Below are 13,875 nucleotides of genomic sequence, written 5' to 3' on the forward strand. Positions count from 1 at the left end.
TCGAACCACCGGCTCTGCCTTGGGTCAGACGCTGCCCCTCCTACGCCATGGACCTACGAGCCGTCCGCTGCACTCCGGCTCTCCATCCTTATGCCTCTGTCTGGCTCCGCCCTCCGTCTCCGCCTCGGCTCTCAGTCACTTGGTTCCACCTGCTTTCCGTCTGCGCCTAGGGCTCCACCACCATCGGCTCTGTCATCATCAGTCATCCCAATTGCCTCGTCTAGGAGATCCCTGCTTTGGCTCCTTCCTCCTTGGATGCTGCCATGGGTCTCCAGACTCTGGGATGCCACCTGGCTCCTCCTGCTCCAGGCTTCTCCCTGGCTCCTTCCACCATCTGCACCACCCTGGTTTCTCCTGTCCTCCACCTACTGTACGTCCTCCACCTTAGTCTTCTGCCTATATTGGACTGTCGGCACAGGGTCACGCCTTTCCGGGGGCTTTTTCCTGCCTGTCTGAGTTTGTTATTAGCTACCATAGTTTCTCATTTGATAAGTCATTCTGTTCAGCTGTGCGTATTTAATTACCTTTGTTTATCTCTTGTACATAAGTTCCCTTGTTTCTGTTCTCATTTGTCCAGTCTCGTCTACATATAGTGGTTGTTGCATTGCCTGCCTTCTTCTGAGTAACTTTGTGTAGATTATTCATTAAAGACTTCTGAATCTCATCATTCTCAACTACCGTTTGTGACACTTAACACAGGAGACAAATAGATAGCAACAGTTGATAGCTATTTGAGCAAAAGAGTAACTTGACTGTAGCTAAATTATATTACATTACGACAAGCATGTAGCTTGGAAAGATGTCAAAAGCAGGTTTCCCAAATTCTATACGTACATAAATGGACAATATCTGTTTTGTCAAACCCCAAAATCGAGGATGTCAAAACAAGCATGTTAACATGCAATTGACACAAAACTGTCACTCTTCACTGTCATATGCCAGCTCAATAAATGCTACCAATTATTCATAATCTCACCGGCAGCTTTTCGAAGACAACTTCTGACATTCTGTCACAGATCTTTTGCATCCGTTTTGCTCTCTTTTGTTTCTCAGTATGTTAAAACTCAGCTGCCGAGAGATGACTTGCCAATGATAAGCAATGGCACCCTATCAGAATGAATGCAGCACAGGGCTGGATGTTTCTGTTTAAGCATCCTTGAACAACTCTCAGACAAATGAGAGAAACATAAGATGTGTATATGCTATTAATCACACAGAATAACATGTTTCCATAGCAATTGATTACGAGGTAGGCTGGTGTTGCCGCTGGGTAATATGTGAAAAGCACACGCACAAACCTCCAACGCGCAAAATCCTGGCCTGTGATGAATGTAGTTGACAGGTGACTCACGTGTCATTAAAAATGATTTTTTAGCCTGGAAACGCCACCCTGAGCGCACCATTTTTCACAACTGCTTCAAGGAACAAAGAGAAAGAAAAAACATTTATGAATAAAACAGCAGAAAAGCAATCAATCTGAAAAAAGACATTTGTCAGAGAGTGAGTGAGTGGCGACCAGCTGACAGAGTCAGTCAGATTGGTTCAGAAACCGGGTTACAAGAGCGTTTGCACCGGCCACCTAATCTATGCCACACATACTGAATTAAAAATATATGACAGATTGACTCCTTCTGCTATAGTTAGCGATAATTCTGGGAATCAGGGTCCAAATTTACTTTTTGCCACATATGCCAATGGCAAGTGAACTAAGATCCATTTTCAGTCTATAAATATTCTCGTAAATGTTTATTATTTATCATGAACTAATAATAATGATGGTATTTTTATATATATATATATATATATATATATATAAAATAATTATAATGTAATTATAACTTATAATAATAATTTAGAATAACTGTATATATTTATTCAGTTAGTCCTCATTAAAATTTTGGCAGCTTCATGCAAAGAAAAATATTGCCACAAGTTTTTGATTTACATCGATCACATAATTGAGGGTCAGACTACCATTCTTATAAATTAAGCCATGTAGTATGTCAAAGCTCAAAATAAAGTTAGCAGCCAACTACAGAGTAAGTTTTATTTACTCGCCAAAGGGAGTTTTCACTTACATTTGGCGCTTGGTTAGTGTTCATTTTGGACCCCATTGGGAATGCTATTGTGAACCACAATGTTTTACCATTACAAGATTTCCATGGGATCTTAAGAATTGTATCAGATTGTATGTCAAATGTAATGAAACACTTCAAATGCAAAACAGCGCCTTGAACAGTAGACCTACATATTCTAATGAATAATTCACATGTAATTCAGTCATTCCCTTTGGCATTTCAGCTGTTTCCTGAGTTCATTTACATTTCATTCACTGCATGACCTCATAATCAAATTAGACTGCTAGAACAAATGGATGCGTTCATAAAGATTTGAAAGAAAGAAAAAGTGATATAGGGCAAAAACAGAGGCGATGGATCACAAATTCACAATAATTTTGCTAGCAATACATAAGACAAACTTCAGTAGCAAAAATGGTATTAAGAGTTGAAGTTTCAATACTTTTTGTGAATTCTGATTCCATTTGTTTGCTTCAATTCAGTGTTCATTTTTTTATATTGAATAAATGAATAAATAATTTTATATATTGAAAAGTTTTTGTAAAAATATATGTACATATTTCTGTTTATTACTATATTGGTATATAAAAATGTATATGAAAGCCTTTTTGACACTACAGTATATCACCTAGATATACAATTTCATCATTCATTAACCATTTCAGTCATATCCGACTCTTGGTGATTCTATGGACCATCTCTTGTCATATGTAAAAGACTTTTAAAAGAATTTTTCTGGGGTAGGTCGCCAGGTCTTTCCCCAACCCTCCCCATTACACACGGCTTGGGACTCACGCACACACACACACACACACACACACACACACACACACACACACACACACACACACACACTCACAACTACAGAAAATTTTGCATCTCCAATTCACCTATACTGCATGTTTTTGGATTGTGAAAAAAAACGGAGCACCCGGAGAACGTGCAAACTCCACACAGAAAGGCTTCCTGGCTCAACCGAGACTTGAACTTTGGACCTTCTTGCTGTGAGGCTACTGTGCTGCCAAGATACAATTTACTAGAACTTACTGTAAATGTTGTATAATATACAATAATATATTTCTTTACATGCATTAGTCAAATTAGTTTATTTCAGCTTTACTTCAGCTTAAACTTTCACCTTAAAAATCATGATTAAAGCACTGTTTTTGTGTTAGACAGGTGGAGAGAATAAAAGTCATTATATCTGCCAGCTATATGAGTTTGTATGAAATACACAGAACAACTGGAGGTGGTACAATGCCTAAAGGAGAGAATGTGATTGAGTAAAAGAGAGGCGAGAGCTAGGAGAAAAACAGGGAAGAAAGCAAAGGAGAGGAAGTGTTGTCTGCGGAGGGAAGAATCAATCTGAAGGCTAACTCAATCCCTCAGCGTTATCTGGCTTGGTGGCGTGGGCCACGGGTCCAGATTGCAGATGATCTACATGCCTTTATGTAAGTGAAGCTAATCTGTCATGGCCGCAGGGAGGTGGGGAGAGGCAGACAGAGCACTGGGGCTCCATCACTCTTACTCAGCCCTGCCAGTGTGGCCTCATAAACTACTAGAGTCACAGCTAATGAAACACAGGCACAACACACAGCTGACAATCAGCTGCACAGCCAATCAATGTGTGTGAGGCTGACAGAATGAAAGATAAAACAATAGATAGAATTATACATAGGTAGAATATGGACAAATGGATACTGTAGATGGATGGACGAATGAACATAAGGATAGACAGGTCAGATAGATGGATAGGTAGAAAGACAGACAGACATAGATAGAATGATAGAACAGCAAAATGATAGAACAATAGATAGAAAGATAGATAGAACAATTGATGATACATAGACAGAGACATAACGATAGAACAGCAGAATGATTGATAGATAGATAAAACGATAGAATGATAGAACGATAGATGGAACAACAGACAGAATGATAGACAGAATGACAGAACAACAGAACGATAGATCGACAGAACGATAGAACAATAGACAGAACGATAGAACAGACCAACAGTACGATAGATAGATAAAGATACAGAACAGATAGAGCAGCAGAATGATAGACAGAACGATAGAACAATAGATAGAATGACAGAACGATAGAGAGAATGATAGATAGAACGATAGAACAATAGATAGATAGATAGATCATTTCAAAAGTTCTTTTAAAATCTGGGCTTTAATCAAGTTCTAAATAATTCTTTTTGAGCATTAATTAGTTGATTTATTCTGGATCCCGCTGCTTGTGGATCTCTCAGGAATGCTAACACCAGCTCCACAATAGTGCTTATGCAGGTATTATTAAGCTTTTGTGAGAAGAGTTTATACTGCTTCTCTGTGAATACAAATCTAGTTGTGCTCCAGTTTTCGGACTGAATTTACCGAAGTTTCGATCTCACTCCACTCGCACCTCTCGGCTCATTCCCCATTCCACAATTAATTCAGTCATTTATCCTCTATCCCAGTCAAGGGCACGGCCCGAGATCTCTTAATTAAAGAAGAAAGACGGAGAAGAAAAAGAAAGTTCTCTGTCTTCAAACAAAGCTCTAACTGGCACACGGCTTTATCTGATCATTTAAACTCTCTTAACCCCTCTTAATTAATCCCAAACACACACTTCTGACATCCAGCGCTTGATTAATGAAATTAGCTCAGCGGAAGTCAAATAACATCAGCCTCGGACAGTGATAGCGTAACCCCAGGTGCAGCTTACGAGATCTGTACACTCGTCTGAAGAACAACTGCTGGGAATCGCAGATATGAGAAAGTGATGCAAGAGGCCTTTGCGCTGACGTAAAGTGAGCACTTTTACTTCTGATGGTTCAGGTTGCACCATGTCATCCAGAAATGTTCTTGGGTTTGCATTAATCTTAGAAGATAACTTGAAAAAAGACATTCATGTCTTAAGTTTTTACAATATAATAAAATATATTCGTAGTTTATGACAGATCCTGTACTTCATTTCAGCTATAAGACAATATCACTTTTCGTTATAATTGACCTCATAAACGGGTGTGACGTCTTTCCATTCTATCACTAAACAGCTTTTATTGGCCCAAATATTTGATTTTTCACAGACTCAGGCCATAGGAAGTTCATGATAGGCAGGATAGCGTCCAGTCACGTAGTGGTAAATCTGTAATAACAAAAATTTTAGATTAAAATAATGTTCAGCTTCAGTAAAACTAGGTATGATGATAAAAACTTTGTCGAACGCAGCTACATTTAGCCTAATACATAAATAAAAGAGCTAATCTATATGCTATTCATCACCGGTGACCTGGGCCACGATGCCGCCCTCCCTGAATAGTGTCTGTTTCCAGCCATAATGGCTGATAATTATCAGTTTATCCCATCGGAAGCCAGAATAGAGCAGCTTTGAGAGTGTGAAACACTGTTGGTTTAATTACCTGCCGCTCAATGTCAGCTAACAAGCTACTTGCTCCTAGTCGGAAAAGGTAAGGACTGAGCCACTCGTCTCCGAGCTCTTCCTTCATCAGGGTCAGCCACACCACAGACTCCTGCGCCGTACGGATGCCTCCTGCGGGCTTGAAACCCACCTGAGGACCAAAAAATGCATCAGTTAAACAGGCTGGATGAGTTATGTAAAAGAAGGTGATTTAGAGGTTCTTTACCTTGTGGCCTGTCCTCAAGTAGTAGTCACGGATGGCCCGCACCATTACTATGGCAACGGGGTATGTGGCATTGACAGACTCCTTGCCGGTTGAAGTTTTGATGAAGTCAGATCCTAGTGGTTAGAAAATACAAAGCCTTTTATCTACTGGCATGAAGTCTGGTCCACTTTGATCCTCATTCAGGCCAAGAAAAGCCAACTTAGACAATTCTTTTCATTTGATGGGCATATATATACACTGATCAGGTATAACATTATGACCACTTTGCTAATATTGTGTTGGTCCCACTTTTGCTGCCAAAACAGCCCTGACCCACCGAGGCATGGACTCCAGTAGACCCCTGAAGGTGTGTTGTGGTATCTGGCACCAAGATGTTAGCAGCAGATCCTGCAAGTTGCGAGAAGGAGCCTCCATGGATCGGACTTGTTTGTTCAGCACATCCCACAGATGCTCGATCGGATTGAGATCTAGGGAATTTGGAGGCCAAGTCAACACCTCAAACTCATTGTTGTGCTCCTCAAACCATTTTTGCTTTGTGGCAGGGCGCATTATCCTGCTGAAAGAGGCCACAGACACCAGGGAATACCGTCTCCATGAAAGGGTGTAAATGGTCTGCAACAATGCTTAGGTAGGAGGTACATGTCAAAGTAACATCCACATGGATGGCAGTACCCAAGATTTCCCAGCAGAACATTGCCCAAAGCATCACACTGCAGCTGAATCCCAAATGGCACACTTCTACGAACTTTAGTTTTTGTGGGCTTACAATGGCTGCCACGTGCGCATGCCCGCTAAGTCTGCGAGACCGCAGGGTGTCCCATTCATCATTTTAGGTTACAGAACGGGTATTCACGAGTGCCCCCTTTGCGGCCTCTATGCGCCCTCAATGCGCACTTCAGCTGAGACCACAAGTCTCTGAGCTACGCAGAGGACTTTACCCAGCAGTCAAAGCGGTCACGAAAGTGCGGAGGAAGACCGTGAGGGTTTAGGGTTCCATTTGGGACCGGGCCTGCCTCTGCCGGCTTGCCTTCTTCCCATAGTGCATCCTGGTGCCATGTGTTCCCCAGGTAAGTGACGCACACACACCCGGCCATTCACGTGAAGTAAAAGAAAACGTGATTCATCAGACCAGGCCACCTTCTTCTATTACTCTGTTGGCCAGTTCTGATGCTCACATGGCCACTGTTGGCTCTTTCAGCGGTGGACAGGCGTCAGCATGGACACCCTGACTGGTCTGCGGCTCTGCAGCTCCATACTCAACAAACTGTGATGCACTGTGTATTCTGACTCCTTTCTATCAGAACCAGCATTAACTTCTTGAGAAATCTGAGCTACAGTAGTTTGTCTGTTGTATCAGACCACATGGTTCAGCCTAAACTCCCCATGTGCATCAATGAGCCTTGGCCGCTCATGACCCTGTTGACGGTTCACCACTGTTCCTTCCTTGGAACACTTTTGATAGACACTGACCACTGCAGACCGGGAACACCCCACAAGAGCTGCAGTTTTGGAGATAATTCAATCCAGTCGTCTAGCCATCACAGTCTGGCCCTTGTCAAACTCGCTCAAATCCTTACACTTGCCCATTTTTCCTGCTTCTAACACATTAACTTTGAGGAGAAAATGTTCACTTGCTGCCTAATATATCCCACCCACTAAAAGGTGCTGTGATGAAGAGATAATCAGTGTTATTGACTTCACCTTGTCAGTGGTCATAATGTTATGTCTGAACGGTGTATATATCTATATATATATATATATATATATATATATATATATATATATATATATATATATATATGTATTAGAGTCATCAATCTAAAATCTAAACCTAAATTATATTTACAAGACTTTCAAAACCATATGAAACCAAGATGAGAGCACAGTACATTTCTAAGAACATGACATGTGGTTTAATTGTCGAAATACATCTGCATACACCAGGTCACACTGGCAAGTAATAGTAATTCTTCATCAACAAAAGCCAAAAACTTCCATCTGACACTTGTTTGGCTCAGACTGACAGGTCAAAGTTCACTCCAATGAGCTCTGAAAATAGAAAGTCCAGCACATTTTTAGCACCTCCATTCAGGCACTTCAGAAAGGCGTCAGGTTTTGAACCCCGACAGGACATTAGTCGCGAGGGCAGGGGAGGCTAGACAAGAACATATGGTCCCGTCGGCAGGGCTCAGAGGGTGTGCGTTCCTTCATCAATAAGAGCTTTCATTTCTCCCTTCCTCTCCTTCATAGCCAATTACGGTTTATCAGCGTTCCGATAAAAATAGAAGATAAAATGACGCTTCTAATGGATGAACCACAAACTGTGGACCAGCTCTAACCCCCAGCACCCGAGTCCCGCCTGCCCTTCCTCATGTCTAATGACTGTTCATTACCGCACAGAACAAGATGAACATTTTCCAGTTCATTAAAGATACGTTCTATGTGTTTTTCCACTCTTTTTCCACCCCTTCCCCTTTCCTCCGACACTCTTTCACTCTATTGCTCACCCTCTCCCTCAAACTGACATAATCCTTGAGATTCGTTCTGGGGAGTCTTAATTACACGATAATGGATAACGGTTATTAAACGCGGGCGACAGTAATGAAGCTCTATTCATTTGCGGCGGAGCGGGGGGACACTGCCGGAGAGCGTGGGAGTAAAATAGCTCCGGCGTCGCAGATTAATAGGTGAAATTATCATTCAATTTCAGAAACCTCATACGCAATTCATAGGAACAAGGGGAGATTAAGGAATGAGCGCGGCGACAAAAGCAATGCATTTTAATAACGATCCCTATCAGAGCCGCTGACAATTGGGTACAGTAATCGGCTTAATGTGCAATGGCTATTTAAGCATACAGTCACTGGCCTGCTCTGTGTGTGTGTGTGTGTGTTTGGCCATCTGGATGTGGAGTGCGGAAAGGATGAGCAATGGCGCCACACTGTGGACAAACGTTCAAACTTGCTAAGTCAAGCATCACTGTTAGTATTGATCATGCCTGGGTAGGGCTGTAAAATCGATTAATCGCAATTAATCGCATCTAACAAAAAAAGTTAGTTTACATAATATATGTGTGTGTGTGTATATATATATTATATTTATTTATATTATATGTCAATATATATAAATACAATAGTATGTATACACACATATATATTATGTAAACAAACTTTTTTGTTAGATGCAAAAAAAATCACGATTAATCGATTTTACAGCCCTACCAGGAGGTCAGATTTAGCTTGTTAGCATGACCAGTTAGTCCCTGCTGGTGGATGTAGTTACTGCACAGTTTGCATCTTTCTGACAATATATTTAAATAGCCATTTAAAATGAATTAGACAATAATGGATAGTGATCATTTAAATAAGTATATATGTTCCAAAAAATATTCAAAATATAAATGCAATATAAAAACAATATTTTTAATTTTTACATTAAAATTAATTTTGATATTATTGGAGGGCATGAAGTCAAATATGTCAGAGTGATAGAATTGTCCTATTATCATAATATAGAGAAAAATAAATAAAAGAAACCCTTATTAACCCTTACTATTTCTTGAATAAAAAGCATTAATAAACAAAAATAGTATTATTACTATTTGAAAAACATTTGTCCAAATCAATGTCAAAGAAAGAAAGAAAGAAAGAAAGAAAGAAAGAAAGAAAGAAAGAAAGAAAGAAAGAAAGAAAGAAAGAAAGAAAGAAAGAAAGGGTCTTAATTACACCATAATGGATAATGATAATTTAAACAATATAAAAAAAATTAACAGTATGCACTGAATCATGGCCCATGACTTTTATATATATTTCATAAGGAATATAAATACCATCTAATCAAATCAAGACCAAAGTGCCATGAAGCAAAACACTCATGGTAAGAGACAGCCAAACATGCTCATTTCACCTATTTGTACCCATCAACATCCTATAAATAGATAAACTGGTTGAAAAACTGTTTTGATGACAACTTAAATATAATTAAAATAAAACATTTATGTATATAATAATTATTTCTTCAGGACTTGACTGGACTCGAATTAAAACCAATTTTTTTCCTCAGATCTATTAATGTCCTCACCTGCCATCATGGACACCAAGCTGGCCTTGTAGACGTTTGTGAAGGTTCCCAGCTCTCCCACTGCCAAGATGGTCTTCATATGGGCGTCTCCACAGGCCTCTCTGAACTGCCGGATCTCATCGTAGAGGGCTGAGATAACAATGAGAGACAAAAATGAATGTCATCCATTTGTATTTTCACCAGCTATCAAAGTATAACTGAAGAAAAATATGCTTTGGGTACTATTATTGTTTGATAGTTATGGCCAATGTCGGCTGGTCAGTCTGGAAGACACAAGCTTATGCCCTAAGTATTGATTTTGTTTTAGAGTTTTACTAGAATAGGTTTTCATGCATGAATGTTCAAAAAACACCTTATTGTTTTGCATATTTTACAGTGTTGCAGCACTGCACTTCTCAGTCTATCACAGGGTTGCCAGGTTTTCACAACAAAACCTGCCCAATTGCTACTCGGAACAAGCTCAAAACTAGTCCTAATCGCATTTTTGGGGGGGGGGGAATCCTCTTTTTGGCGGTGTTCCCCTGGTAAAATTCTCATTCCAGGCACTAAATATCATATTATTTGGGGTCGCTTCAAGTCGCAGACATGAAAAACAACCCGCGGCAAGGGTTCTTCAGGAAAACTGCAGACTTGGCAACACTGGTCTGTCAGTAATGCTCTAGTTCCTTTATAAAAGCACAATGTGCTCTGATTGGTCGGCTGGAGTAATTGGTCAACTGCTTCAAGCGTGTTTCGGAAATGGCACGCCCCTTACTATATCTGCGAGACTTAACATGCTACTAATACAACTCAACAATGCCTTGCTCCCTTTTTTTGTATATGCCTGGGGCGGGAATTATTTAAATGAGGAATATTGTGACATGTTCGTTCCCAGAAGAAAACTCAAGACTACAATTGAGGCGTTTCAGGGAGTTCAGAAACAGTGCTTACTGATTTAGAGAATAACGCTCTTTGGAGCGGACTTTGTAACTTTGCAGACCTTTTCCATGCTCAAACAGCAACATTAAACACCAAAGAAGTTGAAATAGGTCCTCTTTAAATCAAAAGCAAACAGTCTGGTTTAAAAGGATTTTTTTGGTATGGAACTGTATTTGCGTTCCCTTAGTAGTACCCTGGTTACACACACCTGCCCACTGTCCAGTGAGTGCCAAAGTCCGGTTTATGACAATATCGATCTCCGAAGCACCATCCTTCACAGCCATCTGGACCTCCTCGAGACGGGTCTTCAATGGCGTCTGTCCAGCAGGGAAACCAGTGGCCACTAAAGCGAAGAGAATGACGTGAGGTGAGACAATGCGATTGCACCCTCTCTGGGATGATATCTGAAGAAGAAATGAAATGTGTTTTAAGATAAGCAGTTTCAAATGTCTTACCAGATGCAACAGGAAGACTAGAGTTGGCAGCCTTCAGAGACTTGGCAGCATCAGCCACCCGTGATGGGTACACACAGACAGCTGCAGTTGTGATTCCTGGAATCATGCATGCACACACACACACACACACACATACACACACAGTTTTCAAAGTCAGAGAAAACTAGAATGAATTTAATGCAACAACTACATTTTAATAAATACATAAAAGTAAACACAGCACAATGATTCAAAGAAAACACTTAAAGTTCTGTTAACATCTAATGCTTATTATGTTATAAACTATTTTTTTATTCAGTAAAAGGTTGAATTTAAGTTGCTGAAGTCACTGATCTCACCAGCCAGTCCATTTCTGGGGAAAGAGCTTTGTCTCCCTCTTGTGGACAGATATACAGTGACATGTTTATGTTACTAAAACTTAAAAACCATCAATACAATAAAATACCATTAATAACATTACAATAATACATTAATAAAAACATTAATAAAATAAAATAAATACACTAAAATATATACACTATCCTTCAAAAGTTTGGTGTCGGTAAAACGTTTTAATGTTTTTCAAAGAAGTTTCTTATTTTCACCAAGGCTGCATTTATTTGATTAAAAATATAGTAAAAATGGTATTATTGTGAAATATTTTCATAATTTAAAATAAATATTTTCTATTTTAATACATTTAAAATGTAATTTATTCCTGGAATTCCTGAAATTTTAGCAGCCATTCATGTGTTCCTTCTAACACATGGATTTGGTGCTCACACATTTTTTTTATTAATATTATTATTATTGTTATTATCAATGCTGAACTTAATGAAATGTTGTGCTGCTTAATATTTTGGTGGAAACCGTGACACATTTTTTTCCCCCAACTTTTATTATGTATTTCCTGTCACTTTTGATCAATTTAATGCTTCCTTGCTGAATAAAAGTATTAATTTCTCTCAAAAAATGTAAAATCCTAACCCCTGACCCCAAACTTTTGAACAGTAGTGTATTATAATAAAAAAGTATCAAATATATACAATAAAGGTAAATTTACACACACATATATATATATATATATATATATATATATATATATATATATATATATAGATACATACATATATATATATACACACATATATAAACATAAATATATATATATATATATATAGATTTTGTATATAGATAGTAGATAGTAGTATATATATCTTTTTTTTCCTTCCCCGCCCATTAAGCTGTATTAGTACCAGTGACATTCAATATATTAGTAATCTGTATGGATTCATATTTCAGGATTAGTTTGTCAATTACTATGATCTAAAATTCCTCTAACAGTAATTTGTTTAATGGATTGAAATGGTTTTGAACTTATTTTATATTGCAAACTGCAATTTGAGAGACAGAAGATAAATGTGGAATCAAGTGAACCAACAACAAGGATCATGATGTGAGAAATACATGCAAAAATCCTCCAGACAGAGGCACCTTTGTCATGCATGTCCATGCTCTTCAGCAGATCATGGCGAATCGGCTGTGTGGCCTTCATACAGAGTCGATGGACATTGGAAGGTGTGTCGTCACCAGCGAGGGTCGTCAGATCGATGCATGTGACAGCCTTCAGCAACCAGGCAGCCTACAATAACAATGTAGATCAATAAAGATGTGTTTTAGCTGGCATAAAGCAATAGCAGTGATTATGTGCCATAAATATTGTAAACAGTTTACCTGCCACTGTTTTTTGGCCACTTTGTGTCCCTGAATCTGCTGGGCTCTTTTAAGAACAGCCTGAGTGTTGACTCTGACTTTTGACACCCATTCCAGATCTAAAATAAGGCAAGAAGAAATCAGTTTTGTCCTGTTATTCCCCTCTGCTCAACGTGGATCATGAGACACATGGGTCATGTGGAATTCATTAAGGGCATTTCATTTACATACAGTTTGGAGTCAACTTTGTATCAGTGAAAGAAGAAAGAAATATAGAATTATATTTAAGATATACTAAATGCTTGAATGTTGAATTATGCAGTTCTTAACAGCTCAGATGGAGTTAAAGATTAACCACACATAACACGAAGAATATACTTTGCACTTTTACATGTTCAATGTTAAACGTAAAGCTTAAGTTACACCACGATGACTGGTACTCATTAGTAGTTTGCAAAGAACTTTAATTTCTGTCTTCAGTCCTTTTGATCCCATCACGTGGAAAAAGTAGCGGAATTAATTAATCAATGTAATGTTTTTGGGGGCGGTTTAAGACTTACCAAGATGCATTACTGGATTTCTCGCGGACATGATGAAATATAACTCACTGGATGAAATTAACTTTTAATAGATCGGGTTGATTTGACAAGCAGCAGCTCTGCACACTGACAGATTTCACGATAATGCGCGTCTTCCGGGTTTGCTCGTCACTGATTCGCCGACCCAAAACACTTCAAGCCAATCATTTCACCGCTACGCGAGGCGTAGAATGATGACGTTTTTTGTATTTATTAACGTGTGACCGCTCGAAAAATCACACTAGAGCAGAGGGTGTTTATATTAAAATAGAAATAATCTACTTATCTTGAACGAAAATATAGATGTATTTTTCATTCCTGAATGTACTTGACACCCCCAAAAAAAGATGCACAAATAAGAGTATTTTCAATTTATCTACATAACGTTACATTATATTAAAATAGATGAAAGCAGCACATCAGATATGAGAAAC

The 13,875-nt window shown here is 38.9% G+C and overlaps 1 protein-coding gene across 1 annotated transcript; it reads right to left on the reverse strand.

The window, feature by feature from the left end:
• Positions 1-1,891: 1,891 nt before the first annotated feature.
• Positions 1,892-13,560, reverse strand: dera (deoxyribose-phosphate aldolase (putative)). Its single transcript, XM_067390974.1, has 9 exons — positions 13,424-13,560; positions 12,885-12,982; positions 12,645-12,792; positions 11,172-11,267; positions 10,925-11,059; positions 9,799-9,927; positions 5,719-5,831; positions 5,494-5,643; positions 1,892-5,219 (listed from the first exon to the last, which is right to left on the reverse strand). The coding sequence occupies exons 1-9, from the start codon at positions 13,452-13,454 to the stop codon at positions 5,163-5,165; spliced, it is 957 nt and encodes a 318-aa protein (XP_067247075.1). The 5' UTR covers positions 13,455-13,560; the 3' UTR covers positions 1,892-5,162.
• Between the last annotated feature and the right edge of the window lie 315 nt (positions 13,561-13,875).

The sequence above is a fragment of the Chanodichthys erythropterus genome, chromosome 8 (genome assembly GCF_024489055.1).
Source record: "Chanodichthys erythropterus isolate Z2021 chromosome 8, ASM2448905v1, whole genome shotgun sequence".
NCBI classification, from domain to species: domain Eukaryota; kingdom Metazoa; phylum Chordata; class Actinopteri; order Cypriniformes; family Xenocyprididae; genus Chanodichthys; species Chanodichthys erythropterus.